Raw genomic sequence first — 18,464 nt, 5'->3', positions numbered from 1 at the left:
GCACCACAGACCAGGGGCTTTAAAACAACAAAAATGTATTGGCTCCCAGTTCTAGAGGCCAGAAGTCCAAATCCAGGTGTTGGCAGGGTCATGCTCTGTCTGAAGGTTCCAGGGAGAATCTGATCCCCGCCTTTCTCTTAGCTTCTGCTGTTGCTACAATCCTCAGCACTTGTTGGCTCGTAGACCCTCATCGCATGGCCTTCTTGTGTGTGTGTCTTCTCTTCTTTGAAGGACACCAGTCATATTGGATTAAGGGTCCACCCTATTGCAACATGACCCCATCTTAACTTACTTCTAAACTGCCTCTGCAAAGACCCTGTTTCCAAATATCACATTCAGAGGTACCAGGGGTTGGGACTTGAACATATCTTTTGGGAGGACACAGTCAGCCCCTAATGGTAAATCACCCTGCATGGTTTCCAGCATGGAATAGGTTTTCCCTAAATGAGAGCTGTCACTCATCATCCTAGAAAGACCCAGCACAAGGCCCCCCCTTCCCCATGACCTGCCGAGTTGGGCATCTCTCCTCCGGGCTGCTGGTCCCTACTTACAGTCTGCTGCTGGCCAGGCTCGGTGGACAGTTCTTTGTCTTCATGTCTGTTCTAAACAGAGACAGGTTCTCTTCAAGGTCGTGAGTGCCGGGACACCTGTTGTCTGCTCACAGGCTTGTCTCATTCAACTCTGAATTCCTAGCCCCGATATGATGTTGTGTCCATCATGACACACATTAGATGCTCAAGAAATCCTTGTGGAATGAATGCCCGATTAAGCAGATGGCGTTTTTTTTTCCAGACGTGGATTTGACTAGTGGAGTTTGAGCCTTGAATTTACACTTTCCCCCCAGCACAACCCGCACTGTCTTCTCTCCACTAAAACATATCACTGTTCTTGCTTTTCCAGAAAGCTCTGGTCCTCTGCCTTCTCCCTGTCCGAAGAGGAGCTGCTCGGGATGAGGCAGGAAGTTCACGGCTGCTTCGCTCAGATGGACAGGAGCTTGGCCCTTCCCAAAATCCGGGCCCGAGTCCTGCTGCAGCAATTTCAAACCGCATGGCGAGAAGCAGAGTTCCTGAAATTGGACCAGGCGCTGGCCGCCCCTGAGCTGCAGGTAGGATGGGCATCTCGGGGCCTCGTGGGTGCAGAAGCGGGGCCTCCTCCGGCGGTTGATACTGTAGGATCTCGCTCTGCCACCCACCCTCAGCTCATCTCCCACCCTCTCCTCTCTGGCCCTGTTGGCGTCAGCTGTTCCTGGAAGCACCTTAAGTTCTGTAGTGGACACACTGGTACCTGGACTTTGCACTGTCCACCAGTGGCCCTGAGTCTCTGCCACTCACGGCTCACAGCTGCGCCCCTCTCCTGAGCTTTCCCCTCAGTGATGGGAGCCACCTGCCCTGAAAGGTGACTCTTCCTCCTGCCCCCTCCCTTGGCCACAGCCAGTGACCCACTCAGAGTACTTCTGTAAGTGGCACAAGGAGGATGCTCAGCTCAGGTGGAAAAGGGCATCTTTCACCCTGGGCCTCGGAGGGTGATGATTGACAGATGCCTGTGGTGAGCACGTGTTATGGGCCACAGACGAGGCAACTCTTGGGTGCAGGGTTTACTCTGGAGCCCCTTATGGACCAGTCAAGGCCAGATGCTACCTGAGACCTCCACCGTGCGTGGCCCTTTCCCCCTCCTGTCCTGGTTCCCTCACCCCCTACGCCTTGCTCAGAGGTCCTCTCTCCGGAAACTGCGTGCACCCCAGTCCCTGTCTCTGGCTCTGCCTCTGGGGAATCCCACCAGAGACAAAGCCTTTGAATTTGCTGTTTCCTTTGCCGAGAACATCACAGGGCCAGCTCTTTATGGTCTCTTCACATCTCAGTTCAAATGTGTCACCTGCACAGTGGTCTTCCCTGCCCACTATCCAAGATCACCACTTTCCCAGCCATCCTTTATCCCATGCTGCGTTCCCACGTCTTCAGAGAATTGATTGCTATCTGCAATGTCCTGGTTTCTCGACTTAACTCACGGTCTGTGCTCCCACTGCCAACAAGCTCCCTGTTTGTAGTTCCAGTTCACCACTCCATCCCAGCACCTAGAAGGTGCCTGGTGCATAACAGGTGTGCAATAAACTTTATTGACTCAACCAACCAACCACCGGATGTGGGCGGAATGCGGGGACTTCCCTTGAGTTGATATTATGTTGAGATTGAAAACATTTCGAATCACTTACACTTCCAGTCGCTCATCTGTGGTTCACAGCAGGGCCAGGAGGTAGATATTTTGTCCCCATTCTACAAATGAAAGCACCAACCAGCAGAGGTAAAGTGATTGACCGACGTAGGAGGAAGTAGAAGGACTCATCTTGGAGCTGGTGCTTTCTGACTTTAAACCTACTGCTTCTCCTTGAGGAGAAAACAGAATTCAGGCACATCCTTGGTGCTCTCTGCCCAGCTATAAGTTCTACCATGATCTCAAGACCCCCTGTGGTCTGACCCCTGATCAGTCACGCGCTGGTAAACTGACTCTCATTGGGGGTTCAGAGTTCCTGACTTGTAGCATTTGCCTATTTCCCTGGTGTAAATACTCCTTCCAAGGCCAATTTCAGGCTACCGACTTGACATCACTGTGCGTGGGGCTGGGAGGGATGCACACGGTCTGCCCCACCCCCGCCCCACTCTGGCTTCCCCCGCTTCCAGTGCCAGTCCTTGCTCTGGGCTTCAGGGTCTTACCCACCAGCCTAGCTCTGTTCCTAAGAGGGGTTGACCCCCAATTTCCTCTTTTTGGTATTATCACCATTAGATCAGGAGATAAAAACTATAGTTCACTCATGGGATTAGCTGAGCCCAGCCCGAGTTTTTAAAGGCATTGGGTGCAGGAGTCAGGAAGCTCACCGTCTAGTTCTTAGGGCTCCCATGATGTGGCTGAGGCCACCGATTCTGTTCTGGCCTCAGTCTCCTCCTCTGTCACATGGGGGTCTCTGAACTCAGTGAATTGCTGTGTACGTGCTTGCTTCCTCTGAGTGCGCTGGGGCCGGCCCTGAGGACATGGGGGTCTTCTCTTGCATTAACACCACGGCCATAGGCGCCGGGTCAGAGTCTGGTGGGCAGGCCTGAGTCCAGGTCCAGAGCAGGCTCTGGGAGATCGTGCCAGTGAAAGAGTAGAGGAAGGGTGGGTATGTGAGCCGGGAAGGGAGGAGGACTGGCCCTCATGGGGAGTGACCAGCGGCCACGTACTGCACCAAGCATCTTAGATGTGGTGCGTGTTGTGTTGGTCATGCTACATTATGCCCTACTGCATGCTGTTTTGTTTTGCTATGTGATGTCATGTCCTATTGTTATATTCTCATTTAGGCTACATTCTAAGCATGTTGTTATGTTCTATCGTGTTGTGTTACAGTATGCTGTGTTGTTATATTTTTCTGTTTATTATGTTAGATTATGTTCCATTTATGTTCCATTGTGTTATGTTCTTGCGGTAATCCTATGAGGTAGGTATCATTAGCTCCATTTTACAGGTCTGGAAACTGAGGCTCAGAGAGGGTAGCATCTTCTACACTCATTCATTCATTCGCTGAATATCAATTTACTGAGCACCCACAACCTCTTCTCTTTTTAAATTATTTATTTTATTTATTTCTTTGCTTTCTTTTTTTTTTCCTCTGGCTGTGTTGGGTCTTCGTTATGGAAGCGCGGGCTTCTCTTTGTGGTGTGCGGGCTCCGGGCAGGCTCCAGAGCGCGTACGTGGGCTCTGTAGTTTTTGCGGTACATGAACTCTCTCATTGAGGCGTGCAAGCTCAGTAGTTGTGTTACGCAGGCTTCGTTGCCCCGCCACGTGTGGGATCTTAGTTCCCTGACCAGGGATCGAATCTAGGTCCCCTGCGTTGGAAGGCAGATTCTTTACCACTGGACCACCAGGGAAGTCCCACACAACCTCTTCTTCGACCCCTCTCACCCTTGCTCTGGGCTTCAGGTCTTCAGGGTCTGGAACCTTCTATTCCCACATTTTCACACTCCTGACACCTTGTCATGCGGGGCCCAGCTGCAATGTCACTTCTTTACATTTGTGAGAAGCTGGTATGTGTGTGTAGGTTGTGCAGCTGTTATTCTAGGAGGATGGTATGTGTGAAAGCCCACGCATAATGCCTCCTTGAATGCATGCATACGGATGTCCTCAGCAGCCGTTCACCTCTGCAGACGTGTCCCCGTCCGCCTAATGTAAGATAATACCCAGAGAATATCTGTCTCCTTGTCTTCATGGCACTCACCAACCCTCTGAGAGTGTCTTGGTCGGTTATTTGTTTTCACGTGTACTGATTTTTTCCTCCGCTCTTCTGTAAGCTTCCCAAGGACAAGCACCTCTTCCGTCCTGTGCCTGCTCACAGAGGCTGACGGGTTGAGGTCCCCCACTGGAGAGGAGGTGGACGCAGGTGGGGCCGCTATCTGTCTGACTGCAAAGCTCCGGCTCTGCCCATGAGCATCCCTCTCCTCCCTTTGGCGGGACAAGCTCCCAAAGTATGCCAAGACCGAAGGCCCATGAACGGAGTTCATTCCAGGAGAGTGTTCATCTCTCCTCCCCTCTCTGGCTAAGACAGCTGTGCGGTGCCAAGAGCTGCAGGAGCCTCTCTGGGCTTGGGGAGACCAGGGGCTGCACCAACCTACTGGTGATCACTTTCTCGCCCATGTTTTCTCCCCTCTCTCCAGCCACAGTCCAAGGCAAGGAAGCCACGCTCCAAGAGCAAAAGCAAGACAGACCTTTTGAAGAAGTGCACTGAAGATAAAATTCAGCTCTTTGAGGAACAGGCCCCCGAAGACCTGGTTGAAAAGGTCAGTGTTCGATCTGTCACTCCTCATAGCACATGGCAGGGCTGGCAGCCGCCCAGTTTAAGGGCACACAGAGCCCTTGGGGGCTGTGACTGTCCATCTCCACCCAGCACCTGTTTTTTTCTTTTTCCATCTTTATTGGAGTATAATTGCTTTACGATGGTGTGTTAGTTTCTGCTGTATAACAAAGTGAATCAGTTATACATATACATATGTCTCCATATCCCCTCCCTCTTGCGTCTCCCTCCCACCCTCCCTATCCCACCCCTCTAGGTGGTCACAGAGCACGGAGCTGATCTCCTTGTGCTATGCGGCTGCTTCCCACTAGCTATCTATTTTGCATTTGGTAGTGTATGTATGTCCATGCCACTCTCTCACTTCGCCCCAGCTTACCCTTCCCCCTCCCCGCAGCACCTGGTTTTTACCTTGTGTTCCTGCAGGTGGGACCCACCCCACCCCCACCCCCGCCCCTTTTCACCTGGTCCTTCTGCCTGGAACCCTCTTCCTCCACTTCTCCCCCAGGAGGTCTCTCTCTGGTCCATTCTTCTGGCCTCATCTCTGGTGCTGCCTCCGTGGCCTGTGGTTGCCACCATCCTTGTGCCTGGCTCTGTGCTGAGGGGTTCACTTGTGCTGCTTCACTTCTATCTCTGCATTTATCTTGCACACCCTCCTCTGTGCGCCACAAGCAGCCCAGCCTCCCTCACCAGCCCCCTTTTGTTACACTTCTGTTTCTGCGTGTACTGCGTATGACCACGTGCTGCTTACCCGTGCCCTTCCCTCTTCTTGGATTTACCTTTCCACCTCTTTTTACCTAACAAGTGGACTTTGTCCTCAGCTGTCCTAAGGCACAACTCTGTCCTCAGGTGCCCCCTCTTCCAAGAAGCCTTCCCGGAACACCCAGTTCTCCCACTTACCCCTCCCCCTGCCAACTTCCTTTCCTGTCCTAGCATATCTCACGCTGTTCCTTCATTCCTCTGGGATGCTGAGGAGGCAGCAATGTCCCAGGCATCGTGTTCACGAGCGCTGGGGTGGTCCCAGCTCTCAGAAATGCACATTCTAGACAAAGAGCACTTAAAATGATAGATCATGATCAGTGCCGATAAAGAAATGAACAAGACGGTATGATAGTGACGGGGTGGGGGGATGGCGAGGGGGAAGTGGGATCCACTGTAGGTGGGAGAGTCAGGTGAGATGTCTCTGAGGAGGTGACATTTAAGAGTCGACACCGTGTTGTCACTGCCGGGGGCCCGCTGCCTTCCCCAGCAAAGGGCAGACTCCCAGAGGACTGTCAGTGAGTGGATGCACAGACCATATTCTAGAGCTGCTCGTCTTGTTCCTACCTTCTGTCCCTCGGGTCCTTTACCTAGTTATTTTAAATTTTTTTTTTTAATGTAAGTGTATTTCTCAGAACACAAATGCGTAATCCAGCAAAGAACCATAGAACCTGCTCCAGGCAAGGTCATGGCTCCTTCCAGGTGTGTACAGGTTGTTGATGTCTTAAGGGACACAGAAGTAGCACCCTATTCCCACTTGTGTTCTATATAAAATTGAGACACAAGACAAAGACTAAGGCAGGTACAGGTGGAAATATCATCTGTCTTACAGTTAAAGGCTAATTCAGAAGATAGAAATTAGTATGAGAGCCAGATGGGCTTGCTAAACATCCCAGAATTAGACAGACTCAGTCACACGATCACAGGTGTCCCTGGGGGGGTCCTGGCAGCAGCCTACCTGGAGGAGCAGAAGTGGGGCTCCCAGAGCAGAGCTGAGCCAAGCCTGCCCAGTGGGGTGGATTCCCGGTTCACCCAGGAGGGGACGAGGAGAGGGGTGGAGTGAGGCAGGGACTACATGGAGGAACTAGCCGCATGGGGGGTGGGGCAGGGCATTTCCTCCAGTGCACGCTGGTTTGTGACCCATTGTCACACTTAAGGTAGATATTGTCAGAGAAGGAAAAGTGAGGATTTGATTTGGTGGAAGGAATGGGTGGCCTGAGCCGTGGCCAAGGACACAATGCAGGTTCAGGGGAGCCCAGAGTCTGCAGCCCCGTGAAAAGGCTGCTTTGCTGGGGTGCTGGGTCTCCCGAGGGGATGGGGGAACAGACCTGGGGTGGAGGGTCTCAAGTGCCTGTCTGGGAAGATGGGCCGAGTCTCACCAGCGCTGTAGAAGGAGGAGAGGGACAGGATGAAGGATGGGTTGAGAAGGTCCCGAGGTTTCCTGAGCCGAACTCAGCAGCCCAGCCACCGTGAGTTCACCTGACCGCACATGCTTCCCGCATTCTAGCCTGTCTCTTTCATTCCATTACGTGCTGTACCCCTCCCGACTTCCTTAAGAAGTAGGAACGGTCCATATTCCTATACAGATGTGGAAACTGAGTCTCCACAGTGAGTTCATCCAGGTTTCTGCAGCCAGGCGGTGGTGGATCCAGCACTTCAAACTAAAACTCTATCTCTTCTTCATCTTTGACAGGGAATATTCTCACGGAACATGGTTATTTCCCACGGTTGTGTAATGTGAGATGAACGTGCCTTGGCTCCCACATCCGTAAAATCAGGATTGAGACAATGATAACCCACTAGTCACTGGATTTGTGAGGAACAAATGGATTGGAAGGTGCTTTTTAACTTTGGAGTGGGCTCCAGTGCCCATTTCCCCAATAATGGAGCAACTCATAGGCTACCTAATTCCGGCCTCATGGAGAAAGGCAGCCAAGAGTCATTTGTCAGCCGTGACCTTTTCATGACAGGCCATCTTCACAAATGGCTATCTCACTGTGGCAAGTGCCAATACAATAGGCACTCCCCAGTCAGCGGCTTTGATGTTCCTCCTGAAGTCGGTCGACTGCATCTCTTAGCATCCGAGTAGCAATTGTTCAGATTTTTTATTTGCAGGGTAATTGCACAGAAATGACAGCCCTTGGGGGGATGCCAGCAGCACTGGGAACCCCTTCCAAGCTCATGTAGCTATCAAGATGGAGCAGGGACCTAATGGCCACTGTCCCAAGACCCACTGTCAAGCCACTGCCTGGCTGGCAGCATGCTGTCCCCAAAGGGACTGTGGCTTCACAGCTGGGGTTTGCAGAGCATGCTGGAAGCACCTGCCAGGTGCCCCCTTTCTTTACTAGAATCTGCAACCCTCAGCCCCAGGTTGATATGTCCCTGGTCTGGACTCTGCCATCTGGAGAGGTCGGCAGAATTGCCCAAGGTCACGCCATCAGTGAGTGGTTGAGCTGGGGCTCCCACAAGGCACGTCTGCTTCCATCATCCATGCCCTTTCCATCATGGTGCTGGGTCCGCAGTGACAGCGAGAAGGCTTCAGCCTCCCAGCAGGGCTGTTTGTCCTCTTCCCCACGTCCCCTCCCTTTCTTCCACCTCTTTCCTTTTCCTTGCCGTGCTCAGCTTTCCCCTTTCCCTCATTCTCCTTCACTTCCTCCTTTAGAACATTTTGTAGCCTGTTCTCTGGGCCGGGCACTCTTGCAGGATCCTGCACTTGAGATGTTCACGGTTTTAGATGAGCAACAAGTTTGTACATCGACCGTTTATAAGTTTGCCTCCTGCTTTCACATAGAAGCCACCTGACTATGCTGAGCTCCGCCTTGAATGAGTGGTACGTGACTCATTCAGAAAGACTTGTACGACTGATTCAGGGAGGAAAAGAGAGACAGGCAGAGGGATGAAAGTGGACTTCCTGCCTGCCCACCTTTTCTGTCCAGCTGATGGGTTACCAGCTCCGGTCAGAGGCAGCCATCCTGAGTGGCTGTTGTGCACCTGTGACACTCCACAGACATCCCAGTCCTTCTGATAGGCTCCTTACAAATGCACAGATGCATGATTTTCAACCTGGAGGACTCTGGAGGGCAGGTACATTTGAGAATAAGTTAATCAAGTTCCAAGATAAATTTCTGTTGGATTGAACTAAAATTACAGGTTAATTTGAGAATTGTCTTCCCCTCCAAAAAGGTGGAATGTTTCTTATTTTATGTGGATCTTCTTTTAAGATCTTTAATAGATTTTATATTTGCTTCCATTAAGTCGATATGCTTGGGACAGTCCCAGTCTCCCCTGTCATCCCCACGTCCCTTCCTGTTAGCTCTTCCTTTTACTCTCAACTTGGGCGAGAAATCATAGGGTCACCTTATGGGTAAGCTATACATATACATAAGGTCTTGTGTATTCTTTTTGATGATTCCCAGATACATGATAGGTTTAGTTGCAATTGTGAGTTATTACCTATTTTCAGTTATGTTTTGGGCTTATTTGATACTGATGTAAAGAAATGTTACTAATTTTTATAAGTCTTTCCAGACTCCCTTATTCTATCTCTGGAGCCAGACTGCTGGGTCCAAAGTCCCTATCTCTGTCACTTATAGCCCTGTGACCTTGAGCAAGTCACTTAACCACTCTATGCCCTAGCGTACTCATCTTTCAAGTGTGCGTGATAGGTACACCTACCTCTTAAGATTCTTGTGAGAATGTGTCTGTTGATTTTTTGCATTTGGTCATAATGTCTACAAATAATCACAGCTTCGTAGCCTCCTTTCTGATTCTTACGCCTCATTTCTTTTTCTTAGCAGTGTGTCAACGTCCTTGTCTGCTTATTCCATCATCTCTCTCATTTCCATTCGTTGAATTTTCCCTGGATTATGGATAGTTTCCTTCTTCTTTGCATGCATGGTAATTTTTGATTGGATGGTAGGCATTGTAGATTTTACATGTTGGGTACTGGATTTTGTATTTTCTTTAATAGTGGAGTTTTGACATGTAGGTATGTTCTTTTGGATTCATTTTATCCTTTCAAGATTTGCTTTTTTTTTAAACATCTTTATTGGGGTATAATTGCTTTACAATGGTGTGTTAGTTTCTGCTTTATAACAAAGTGAATCAGTTATACATACACATATGTTCCCATATCTCTTCCCTCTTGCATCTCCCTGCCTCCCACCCTCCCTATCCCACTCCTCCAGGTGGTCGCAAAGCACCGAGCTCATCTCCCTGTGTTATGCGGCTGCTTCCCACTAGCTATCTATTTTACATTTGGCAGTGTATATATGTCCATGTCTCTCTCTCGCTTTGTCACAGCTCACCTCAAGGGTTGCTTTTAAGCTTTGTTAGGTTGGGTCAAGAGCTGCCTTTAGTCGAGGACTAACGTATCCCCGCTGCTGAGGCTACACACTTCTGAGGACTCTACCTGATACCTTGTGTGTCGTGGGATCTTTTCACTCTGGGTCGTGGGAACACAAGCTCTTCCCAGCTCTCTCTCTCTCTCTCTCTCTCTCTCTCTCTCTCTCTCTCTCTCTCTCTCTCTCCCTCTCTCAGCAGCTCCCTCCTCTTTAGGACTCTGCCCCACAAATTCTAGGCACAGTACTGAGCCTGCTGGTCTCTCCCTGGGTTCCCCAACACATCCTTTTGTGTACTAGGAACTGCATTCAGGCTGTAAGCTGGGGCAACCGTGGGGCTCACCTTGTCTATTTCCCTTCTCTCAAGTATCCCAGTTCTGTGCTGCCTGTTGTCCAGTGTCTGAAAACCATTGCATCATGTGATTTGTCTAGTTTTCTAGCTGTGAGAAAGCAAATCTGGTTACAGAGTAAATTTGTTCCCTGTTCCTGTATCATGGCCAGAAGCAGAACTTTCTAACCTATCCCTTTTTGATTGATTTTTACTTCTAACAGATCCTTAAAAAGAAAAAAAAACCTATCCTTCTGTTATTGATTTCTACTTTTAGTATGTTTTAGATAGAGAACAAAGTGTATATGATAGCAAGTCTTTGGAATTTATTGAGGCTTACCTTGTGGCTTTATTTGTCCTCAAAAAGGCTGAGTATTTTCTGTTAGATATGGAGACAGGAGCAGTAGAGGCAGGGAGGACCCAGGTCATGAGAGTCCTGACAGCTACACTGAGAAGCTCAGACCTTTTGAGGGAACATTGACAAGATTTAGGCACTTCGTAGAGAGTATCTCTCAGGATATATTCATTAGTAGTTCTAGAAGTCAGTCTCTGTTGGCCAGTCCTCCTCTCCTGACCTCTGTTCTCGTTGGTTCTAGGGGTTGGGGGCCGTGTCTTAGTCTGACCTGTTCTCTTCCTTCTACTTGTCAGTGTGAGATGGAGGTTAAGGTTGCAATCCCAGCCCCCATCAAGAGCTGGACTGGTTTCTGGGGAGTGAGGGGCCCTGACGCCAGACACTTCAGCAAGGATAAGGTTCCAGTCTCTTGATGCCCACCTCTGTGTTCTGTTAGCAGAATTTTAATTGATGGATCCAGAAACGAAGGCAATACTTCAGTTCATCTTTGGTGCGTTCTCTTGCTGGTTTTGCACAAAGTATATATAAATTTCTCATAAATTTTCTCTAGGAGCACTTCAATATAAATGAAAGTGACATGACCGTATTTTCTGCTCACCCACGATTTCTGGTACTATTTTAATGATGTTGCTTCCATCTGGGTGGTGTGTCTACCACATAACCGTTCACCCATCCATTATTCACTCACTATTTCTGGGTTTCACGAGATGCCATGCTTGCATACTTCATTAGCAACCCCTCCATCAGGAGTGGGACTCTTGCAGTGCAATCAGCCACGCATCCTAGTGTGTTTCTGCAGCAGCCTCGGCAATTATGCAGAGGTGGCTGGCGCTTCTGTCAGGAACAGCTCTTCACACACCTGTCATTTCAGAAGTGGCTAGAGCTTAAGCATGAGAATAATGTGCTCATTTTCAGATGACATGACAAGAGAGAAAACTGATGGTACAGGTCTTTATAAAGCTTAGAAAAGAAGGCATATTGGAAGGGAATGCATTTTAGGAAGAGGCGAGAAAATCCCTTCATCCACCTACCAAGCCTCCAGACGGTTCTCTTCATGTCTACTCTTGCCCCTGTTTTATCCCTTGAGGCAGACTCTGTCAAAGTCATCTCCCTGAAACACCATTTTAAGGAAAGTTTCTTCCTTTTTTTTAAATTTTTATCTAATATTGGAGCATAGTTGATTAACAATGTTGTGTTAGTTTCAGGTGTACAGCAAAGTGATTCAGTTATACATATACATATCTATTCTTTTTCGAATTCTTTTCCCATTTAGGTTATTACAGAATATTGAGCAGAGTTCCTAAGGGAAGCTTCATAGTTTCCCACTGCTCCCAAAGCAGCCCACTGACATTTTTCATTTCTAATTTTTCAAGAGTTTTTTCTCTCTGAATGCTCTCTACGAAATAACATTGTCTTGTTGCTTTAAGGCTACAATAACTCTTGTATCTCTCTGAGAACATAAAGTTTTTCAAAAAATTCCTGCATATTTATTATTGCCTCTACATTCATTAGAGGCTTTCCCAGGTATGTGGCCATCCTTGGCGGTCTGCTCATATTTAAGAGTGGAGTACTTGGGCTTCCCTGGTGGCACAGTGGTTGAGAGTCCGCCTGCCGATGCAGGGGACACGGGTTCGTGCCCCGGTCCGGGAAGATCCCACATGCCGCGGAGCGGCTGGGCCCGTGAGCCATGGCCGCTGAGCCTGTGCGTCCGGAGCCTGTGCTCCACAACGGGAGAGGCCACACAGTGAGAGGCCCGCGTACCCCCCCCCCAAAAAAAAAAAAAAGAGTCGAGTACTTAAAAGTTACTTGGAGGCTCTGACCTGTAAGTAGGGCTTGCAGACTGTGACCTTCACGCTGCTGTGACTAGACTGGACCACTCACTTGGTGAATTCCCAATGTCTGTAACTTTAGAGCTTTCTTGAAATCTGGTCAGAGTGCCCAGAGAAGACCAGTCTCCTGCCTGAATGGTAAAGGCCTTGCTGCCCATATGTCAGGAGCCAAATGAGGGAATGTAGAGTTTTACTTGAGTCCTTCTGCCTTAAAGAGAGCAGTAGATGCATTTTATAAATCTACTGTCTTTCTCCAGGAATCTCAGTTGTTAATATTTTTCTACATTGTGCATGTTTTTTTATAATTAGAAATGAAAAAACTTTTTAAAGGAGGAAAAAAAACTCTCAATATTATAAACTAGTGTTTTATCTTTTTCCTGCAACCCAAAGGAGGCTCTATTTAACTAATTATAGTAATGATACCAAAATAATACTAGTGGTAAGAATACAGCAGCTACTATTTATTAGGGGCTCATTAGGTACCACAGACTGTACAGGCATTGTTCCCTGTCATTTTATTGTTTGCTTTTCAGAGATAAAACTGAGACTCAGAGAGGTTAAGCAGCTTGTCCAGGTCACACAGCTAGTTAGGTGGTAAGTTTTTACGTAGGAGATAACAGATCAGCCATAAACACAAGAAATAAAACTATGCTGACTAGTTTAAGGCAGTGCTCTTACTTTGTTTGAGATTTTTGCACTTTAATTATGCAGATGATGGGTTGAGTGGCAATGTCTTTCCAGGCATAGAAATCAAGTTTTCTATCTTAAATTTAAGCACTAATGATGTTTATTTAGCCGGGTGTTATTTCATTCAATAAACATTAACCCAACACACCTTTACTGAGTCCACTCCCCTCCTGATGCAAGATAAAGGAGAGAGTCTTAAATTTTGAACCCATCCTGCAAAGCATGGTTTAAACTGACCTGCTTTTTGAGAGGGCCAGCCACTAGAATACAAGTACATTCTAATATTTAAATAGTGTTTCATCAGCATCTCCTCCCAGCATTTGGATGTGAGATTCCTAATGTGACTCCTTTCTGACCCCTCTCTTTCCACATGGAGGGACTTTGCTAGTGACATCCTGGCCTCTCTGCATTCCTTGCCCACTTCTCTCCAAGGAGAGTGTTACCTGATTGGCGAGATTAAAGTAGGAACTGAGCATGCTCAGTGCAACTCCCTCCTCTCTTTGGAAGCCAGCCTGCCTTCAGGAAGCCCCCATTTTCTGACTACAATGTGATGAGCTAGGGGGGAGGCCTGCTGTTTGGAGGACTGTCCACTCCTTTGCAAACACATCTGAGCCGCATTCTCCAGTCTAGTTTCCATCAATATTAGAGCTGACATTTGGTGTCTGTCTGGCTCACCCATGCAGCCAGTTGTATATGTTTCCAAACTTGTGCAAGGAGGAGGGGTGTGAGGTCTTGAACTTCTTAGAACCTCAGTAATTCTCTGATGATTGACAGGTTGATTTTATTTTGTGTTTAAAGGACATCCCAATGAATAGAAGAAACTGCTCCTTCAAAACTGCACGTTCTACCAGGGAAACCAGTTAGGAAGTTGTTTGAACTTCACATCTAAAATAAGAGTATTTAGCAGCATATTGTTTTGCAAATGAATTTTTATTAATTTAGGTAGCTTGAATATTTAATTAAGCCTGTCATTAATACCTCATAGAAATGCAAATCTGTATCTTTTCCCAGGAGTTCTTTTAAACAAGGATGAAAGCCCTCTTCAGAGACGTATTCTCATAGGGCTAGAATTAAGAAATTAAGCTTTCCGAAGAAGAAAGAGGATGTTAGAGAAGCTTTCTTTTGTTAATTTCACTGTGCAAGTTGTTCTCGAAGTACATGCAAAAGGCTTTACGCTTATCCCACATTTTAGGAATGACTTTGCATAAGTAAAATGAGATATCCCTCATGGCCACCTTGCTCTGCCCTGCATCTCTGCAGGGGACTAGGCCTTACAGGGTATTTGGGCCACTACCTGTCCAGTGGTGGGGAAGATTGAAACCACATGGAGGAAATGTGGAAATATGAGCTCATGCAGGTGTGTAAGGAGGGGACCTCTCATCCATTTCTTGTTCACCTGCCTGTCACTCATGTTTTTCCTTTTTAGTAACTTTAACAGGCTTGCCAAAGCCCTTTCTGTTGCCTCTGGAGAAAGGCTACCTACCTCCCCTTAGCAGTGACGGTCTCTGTAATGTGGTTTCTGTCTGACCTCTAGGTCCTTATCTTCCACTTTTCCTTTCAGCTTTGGTCTAATTCACCCTCTCACTAACCCCATAGAGACCCCATTCACTCCTGCCTCAGTGCCTTTGGTTGTGCTGTTCCCTCTTCCTTAATGCCTGGATCCTTCAATATCCAGTTCAAAAGCTGATATCTTCACAACCTTCCCTGACCCCTCCCCCTCTTCCATCCTCTAAAATATCATAGTGCTATATATGGACCTCCTTTATGCCACCAACCATGTTCTACCTTTAATAATAAAATTGATACTAACAATAAACAGGGCTTCCCTGGTGGTGCAGTGGTTGAGAGTCCGCCTGCCGATGCAGGGGACACAGGTTTGTGCCCTGGTCCGGGAAGATCCCACATGCCGCGGAGCGGCTGGGCCCGTGAGCCATGGCCGCTGAGCCTGTGCTTCCGGAGCCTGTGCTCCGCAACCAGAGAGGCCACAACAGTGAGAGGCCCGCGTACTGCCAAAAAAAAAAAAAACAATAAACAACAACAGCTAGCCATCATTCAACACTTCAGTGTGTCAGGCACTGTTACAGTCAATGAAAAGTAGTAGATTATTTATTTATTTATTTTCTTTCAAGTATTTGTTTTTGGGTTTTTTTTTGTTTTTTAACATCTTTATTGGGGTATAATTGCTTTACAATGGTGTGTCAGTTTCTGCTTTATAACAAAGTGAATCAGTTATACATATACGTATGTTCCCGTATCTCTTCCCTGTTGCACCTCCCTCCCTCCCACCCTCCCTATCCCACCCCTCTAGGTGGTCACAAAGCACCGAGCTGATCTCCCTGTGCTATGCGGCTGCTTCCCACTAGCTATCTATTTTACGTTTGGTAGTGTATATATGTCCATGCCACTCTCTCACTTTGTCCCAGCTTACCCTTCCCCCTCCCCATATCCTCAAGTCCATTCTCTAGTAGGTCTGTGTCTTTATTCCTGTCTTGCCCCTAGGTTCTTCATGACCTTTTTTTTTTTTTTAGTTTCCATGTATATGTATTAGCATATGGTATTTGTTTTTCTCTCTCTGACTTACTTCACTCTGTATGACAGACTCTAGGTCCATCCACCTCACTACAAATAACTCAATTTTGTTTCTTTTCATGGCCGAGTAGTATTCCATTGTATATATGTGCCACATCTTCTTTATCCATTCATCTGTCGATGGGCACTTAGGTTGCTTCCACGTCCTGCCTATTGTAAATAGAGCTGCAGTGAACATTTTGGTACATGACTCTTTTTGAATTATGGTTTTCTCAAAGTAGTAGATTATTTAATAATCAAAATAACCTTACTGGGGACTTATTTTGCTTCTGGCCATAACGGAATTGAAGCATCAGATTATCCCCTCACCTAAAACGAAACAAAACAAAACAAAAACAATGAACATAATGTATGAAATAATGTGTTTTTTAAAACACTGGACAACAGTCAAAAGTGATCCCTGAGAAACAGGGAGCAAATGAGTTGAGCCCTGTGACTGTCCTGGGTACGGCCCTGAAAGAGCTTCCAGGCCATGGCGCAGGGGAAGGAAACCAGGCAGAACCTGGTGGACTCCTCGAGTGAAGAAGACAAAGCTAGGAATTCAGAGAAGCTAAGTCATGTGCATGACTAAATAAACATAACCCCCGGCTAAATAAACATCATTAGTGCTTAAATTTAAGATAGAAAAATTGATTTCTATGCCTGGAAAGACATTGCCACCCACCGCATCATCTAGATAATTAAAGTGCAAAAATATCAAACAAATTTAGAGTACTGGCTCTGGAGCCTGTGCCTTTCACCATGGTGCCTACTTCCCTCCTCAATTCTGAGCTCTTTCAGGATTAGATACGTGTCTGGTGACGCACCCGTCCCCATTCCCTGGGTGCGTCACACATTCCTTTATATTATACATATTTGGTGCTCATTAAATTTTTTTGGATGAATGCACAAAGATGTAAATATATTTTCTGATTGTGAACTTACTGTGAAAAAAATAACGGTGGGAAAAAAGTTTGCTGGAAGACTGTTAGGATCTGTAAAGCACTTCAGAGACTCAGTTTCCAAGTGTCCCCATGAGGAAGTAATCAGACAGCGCTCTTGGGGCCCCATTCTCACAGGGCATCGCCCAGTCTTGCAAGGACATTGGACCACCTCCACGAGCTGTGCAGGCTCCTCCGCACAAGCTGAGTATAGCTGCTGGCCCTCGAAGAAAGCCCACCTGGAAGGCGCAGAACAGTGATCCGTAATTACCGTGGAAACAGATCACCGGACTGTCACAAGCGGCTGTCACCTGGTGCTCCAAACTAGGGAAAGACTGGGGTCTGGTAGCATCCTTTTGATAACAAGACTTCATGTTTCCTTTCAAGCAGGGAAATGAAGTGTCTTCTTCCAGAGAAGCTGTTTTCATGCCGTAGTTCTGTGTGTTATTGCCTCTGATCCCTGTTGCTAGTGGGCTGCTGTGATCCAAATATGCAGGTCCCCACAGCGTGTCTTTGAAGAACTAGTTTCACTTGTTGTCTTCCTTCTCCATGGCCTGTGGTAAGCACCACCTCTCCAAGAAGCCTTTGCAGGTCCCCCAGCAGAGTTTTCTTTTCCAGCCAATAATACCCAAAGGGGGCTATTTGCTTCTTTGGGGCACGTTTTCCTCCTTCCTGCAGCAGAGTTTTTCCTGAAGGACAGATCACACAGGTGAAATCTGATCTCTTTAAACTGGGATTTGCCTTCCTCTGAAGGACACACAATGGGCACAGGAAAATTGCACAGCCCTGGGAGAACCCGGGCCACCATCTTCTGCCAGCCTCTGTGCCGTGTAAATATTTTCCCTTGGGCCAGCTACTTTATAGCCTCTGAATATAAACATACAAATCTTAAAAATAGGTTATGTAGAAGCAAACAAAATTCCATTTTTTTTATTGTGGTAAAATACACATAACATGAAATGTACCACCTTAACCATTTTTTCAGGATCCAGTTCAGTGGCATTAAGTACATTCATGTTGTATGCAGCTGTCACCACCATCCATCTCCAGAACTTTTAATCTTCCCAAACTGACACCCTGTCCCCATGAAGCACTAACTCCCACCCCCTCCTCTCCCCAGCCCTTGGCAACCACCATCCTACTTTCTGGCTCTATGAATTTGACTACTGTAGGAAACTCATATAAGTGGAATCATACGGGATTTGTCCTTTTGTGACTGGTTGATTTCTCTCGGCATAATGTCATCCATGTTGTAGCATGTGCTAGAATTTCCTTCCTTTTTAAGGCTGCATAATATTCCACTGTATAGATAGACCCCATTTTGTTTATCTGTACATCTGTTGAGGGGGTCCTTGGGTTGCTTTGACTTTGGCTACTGTGAATATATTCCACAAACCTTTAAAGATGAAGTGAAAGGCTTCATCGAGATACGATGCTTGTGTAGGCTACTTTTGGGGTTGTACTTTAGCTTCCTGTGCAGGGGAGAGGCATGCACTTACAGGGACCTGCTTTTAGGGGCTCGGGTGGTGAAATCAGAGAAGCAGTAGACTATGTTGTTCCCTGTAACAAGTTTCCTAGAGAAAGTGTAAGAGGTAGTGATAGCAGAGAAAAAATGTAGAGAAGCTGGAATGAACTACTTAGTTGAGTGAATGAGTATAATGAATGGATTCTCTCATCTAGAGGCTGCTGGGCCCCTTGGGTGTTGGGCCCTCCCCTGCAAGAGCTCTGTCCTGGTGGGGTAAACAGTGTGGTACCAGCTGGGGAGAGGAGCTTGAGAGACGAAAGAAACACAAGGAGGGCGACAGATGTGCAGAGTGAGGATGCTTCAGAGTGGCTCCTTGGGAACC

The 18,464-nt window shown here is 47.4% G+C and overlaps 1 protein-coding gene across 1 annotated transcript in view; it reads left to right on the top strand.

The window, feature by feature from the left end:
- The window catches only part of EVC2 (EvC ciliary complex subunit 2), a gene marked incomplete at both ends in the record, with an annotated part of 139,804 nt that overhangs the window by 95,510 nt on the left and 25,830 nt on the right, over nt 1–18,464 (top strand). The window contains 2 exons of the mRNA XM_082653556.1: nt 901–1,105; nt 4,680–4,802. Coding sequence (XP_082509682.1) covers nt 901–1,105; nt 4,680–4,802 — 328 coding nt within the window. The remainder of the gene's footprint in view (nt 1–900; nt 1,106–4,679; nt 4,803–18,464) is intronic.

Source organism: Grampus griseus (assembly GCF_964374135.1).
Source record: "Grampus griseus genome assembly, chromosome: 4".
NCBI lineage: Eukaryota > Metazoa > Chordata > Mammalia > Artiodactyla > Delphinidae > Grampus > Grampus griseus.
Note: the sequence above shows the minus strand (reverse complement) of the source record. Positions and strands in the feature narration are given on the sequence as shown.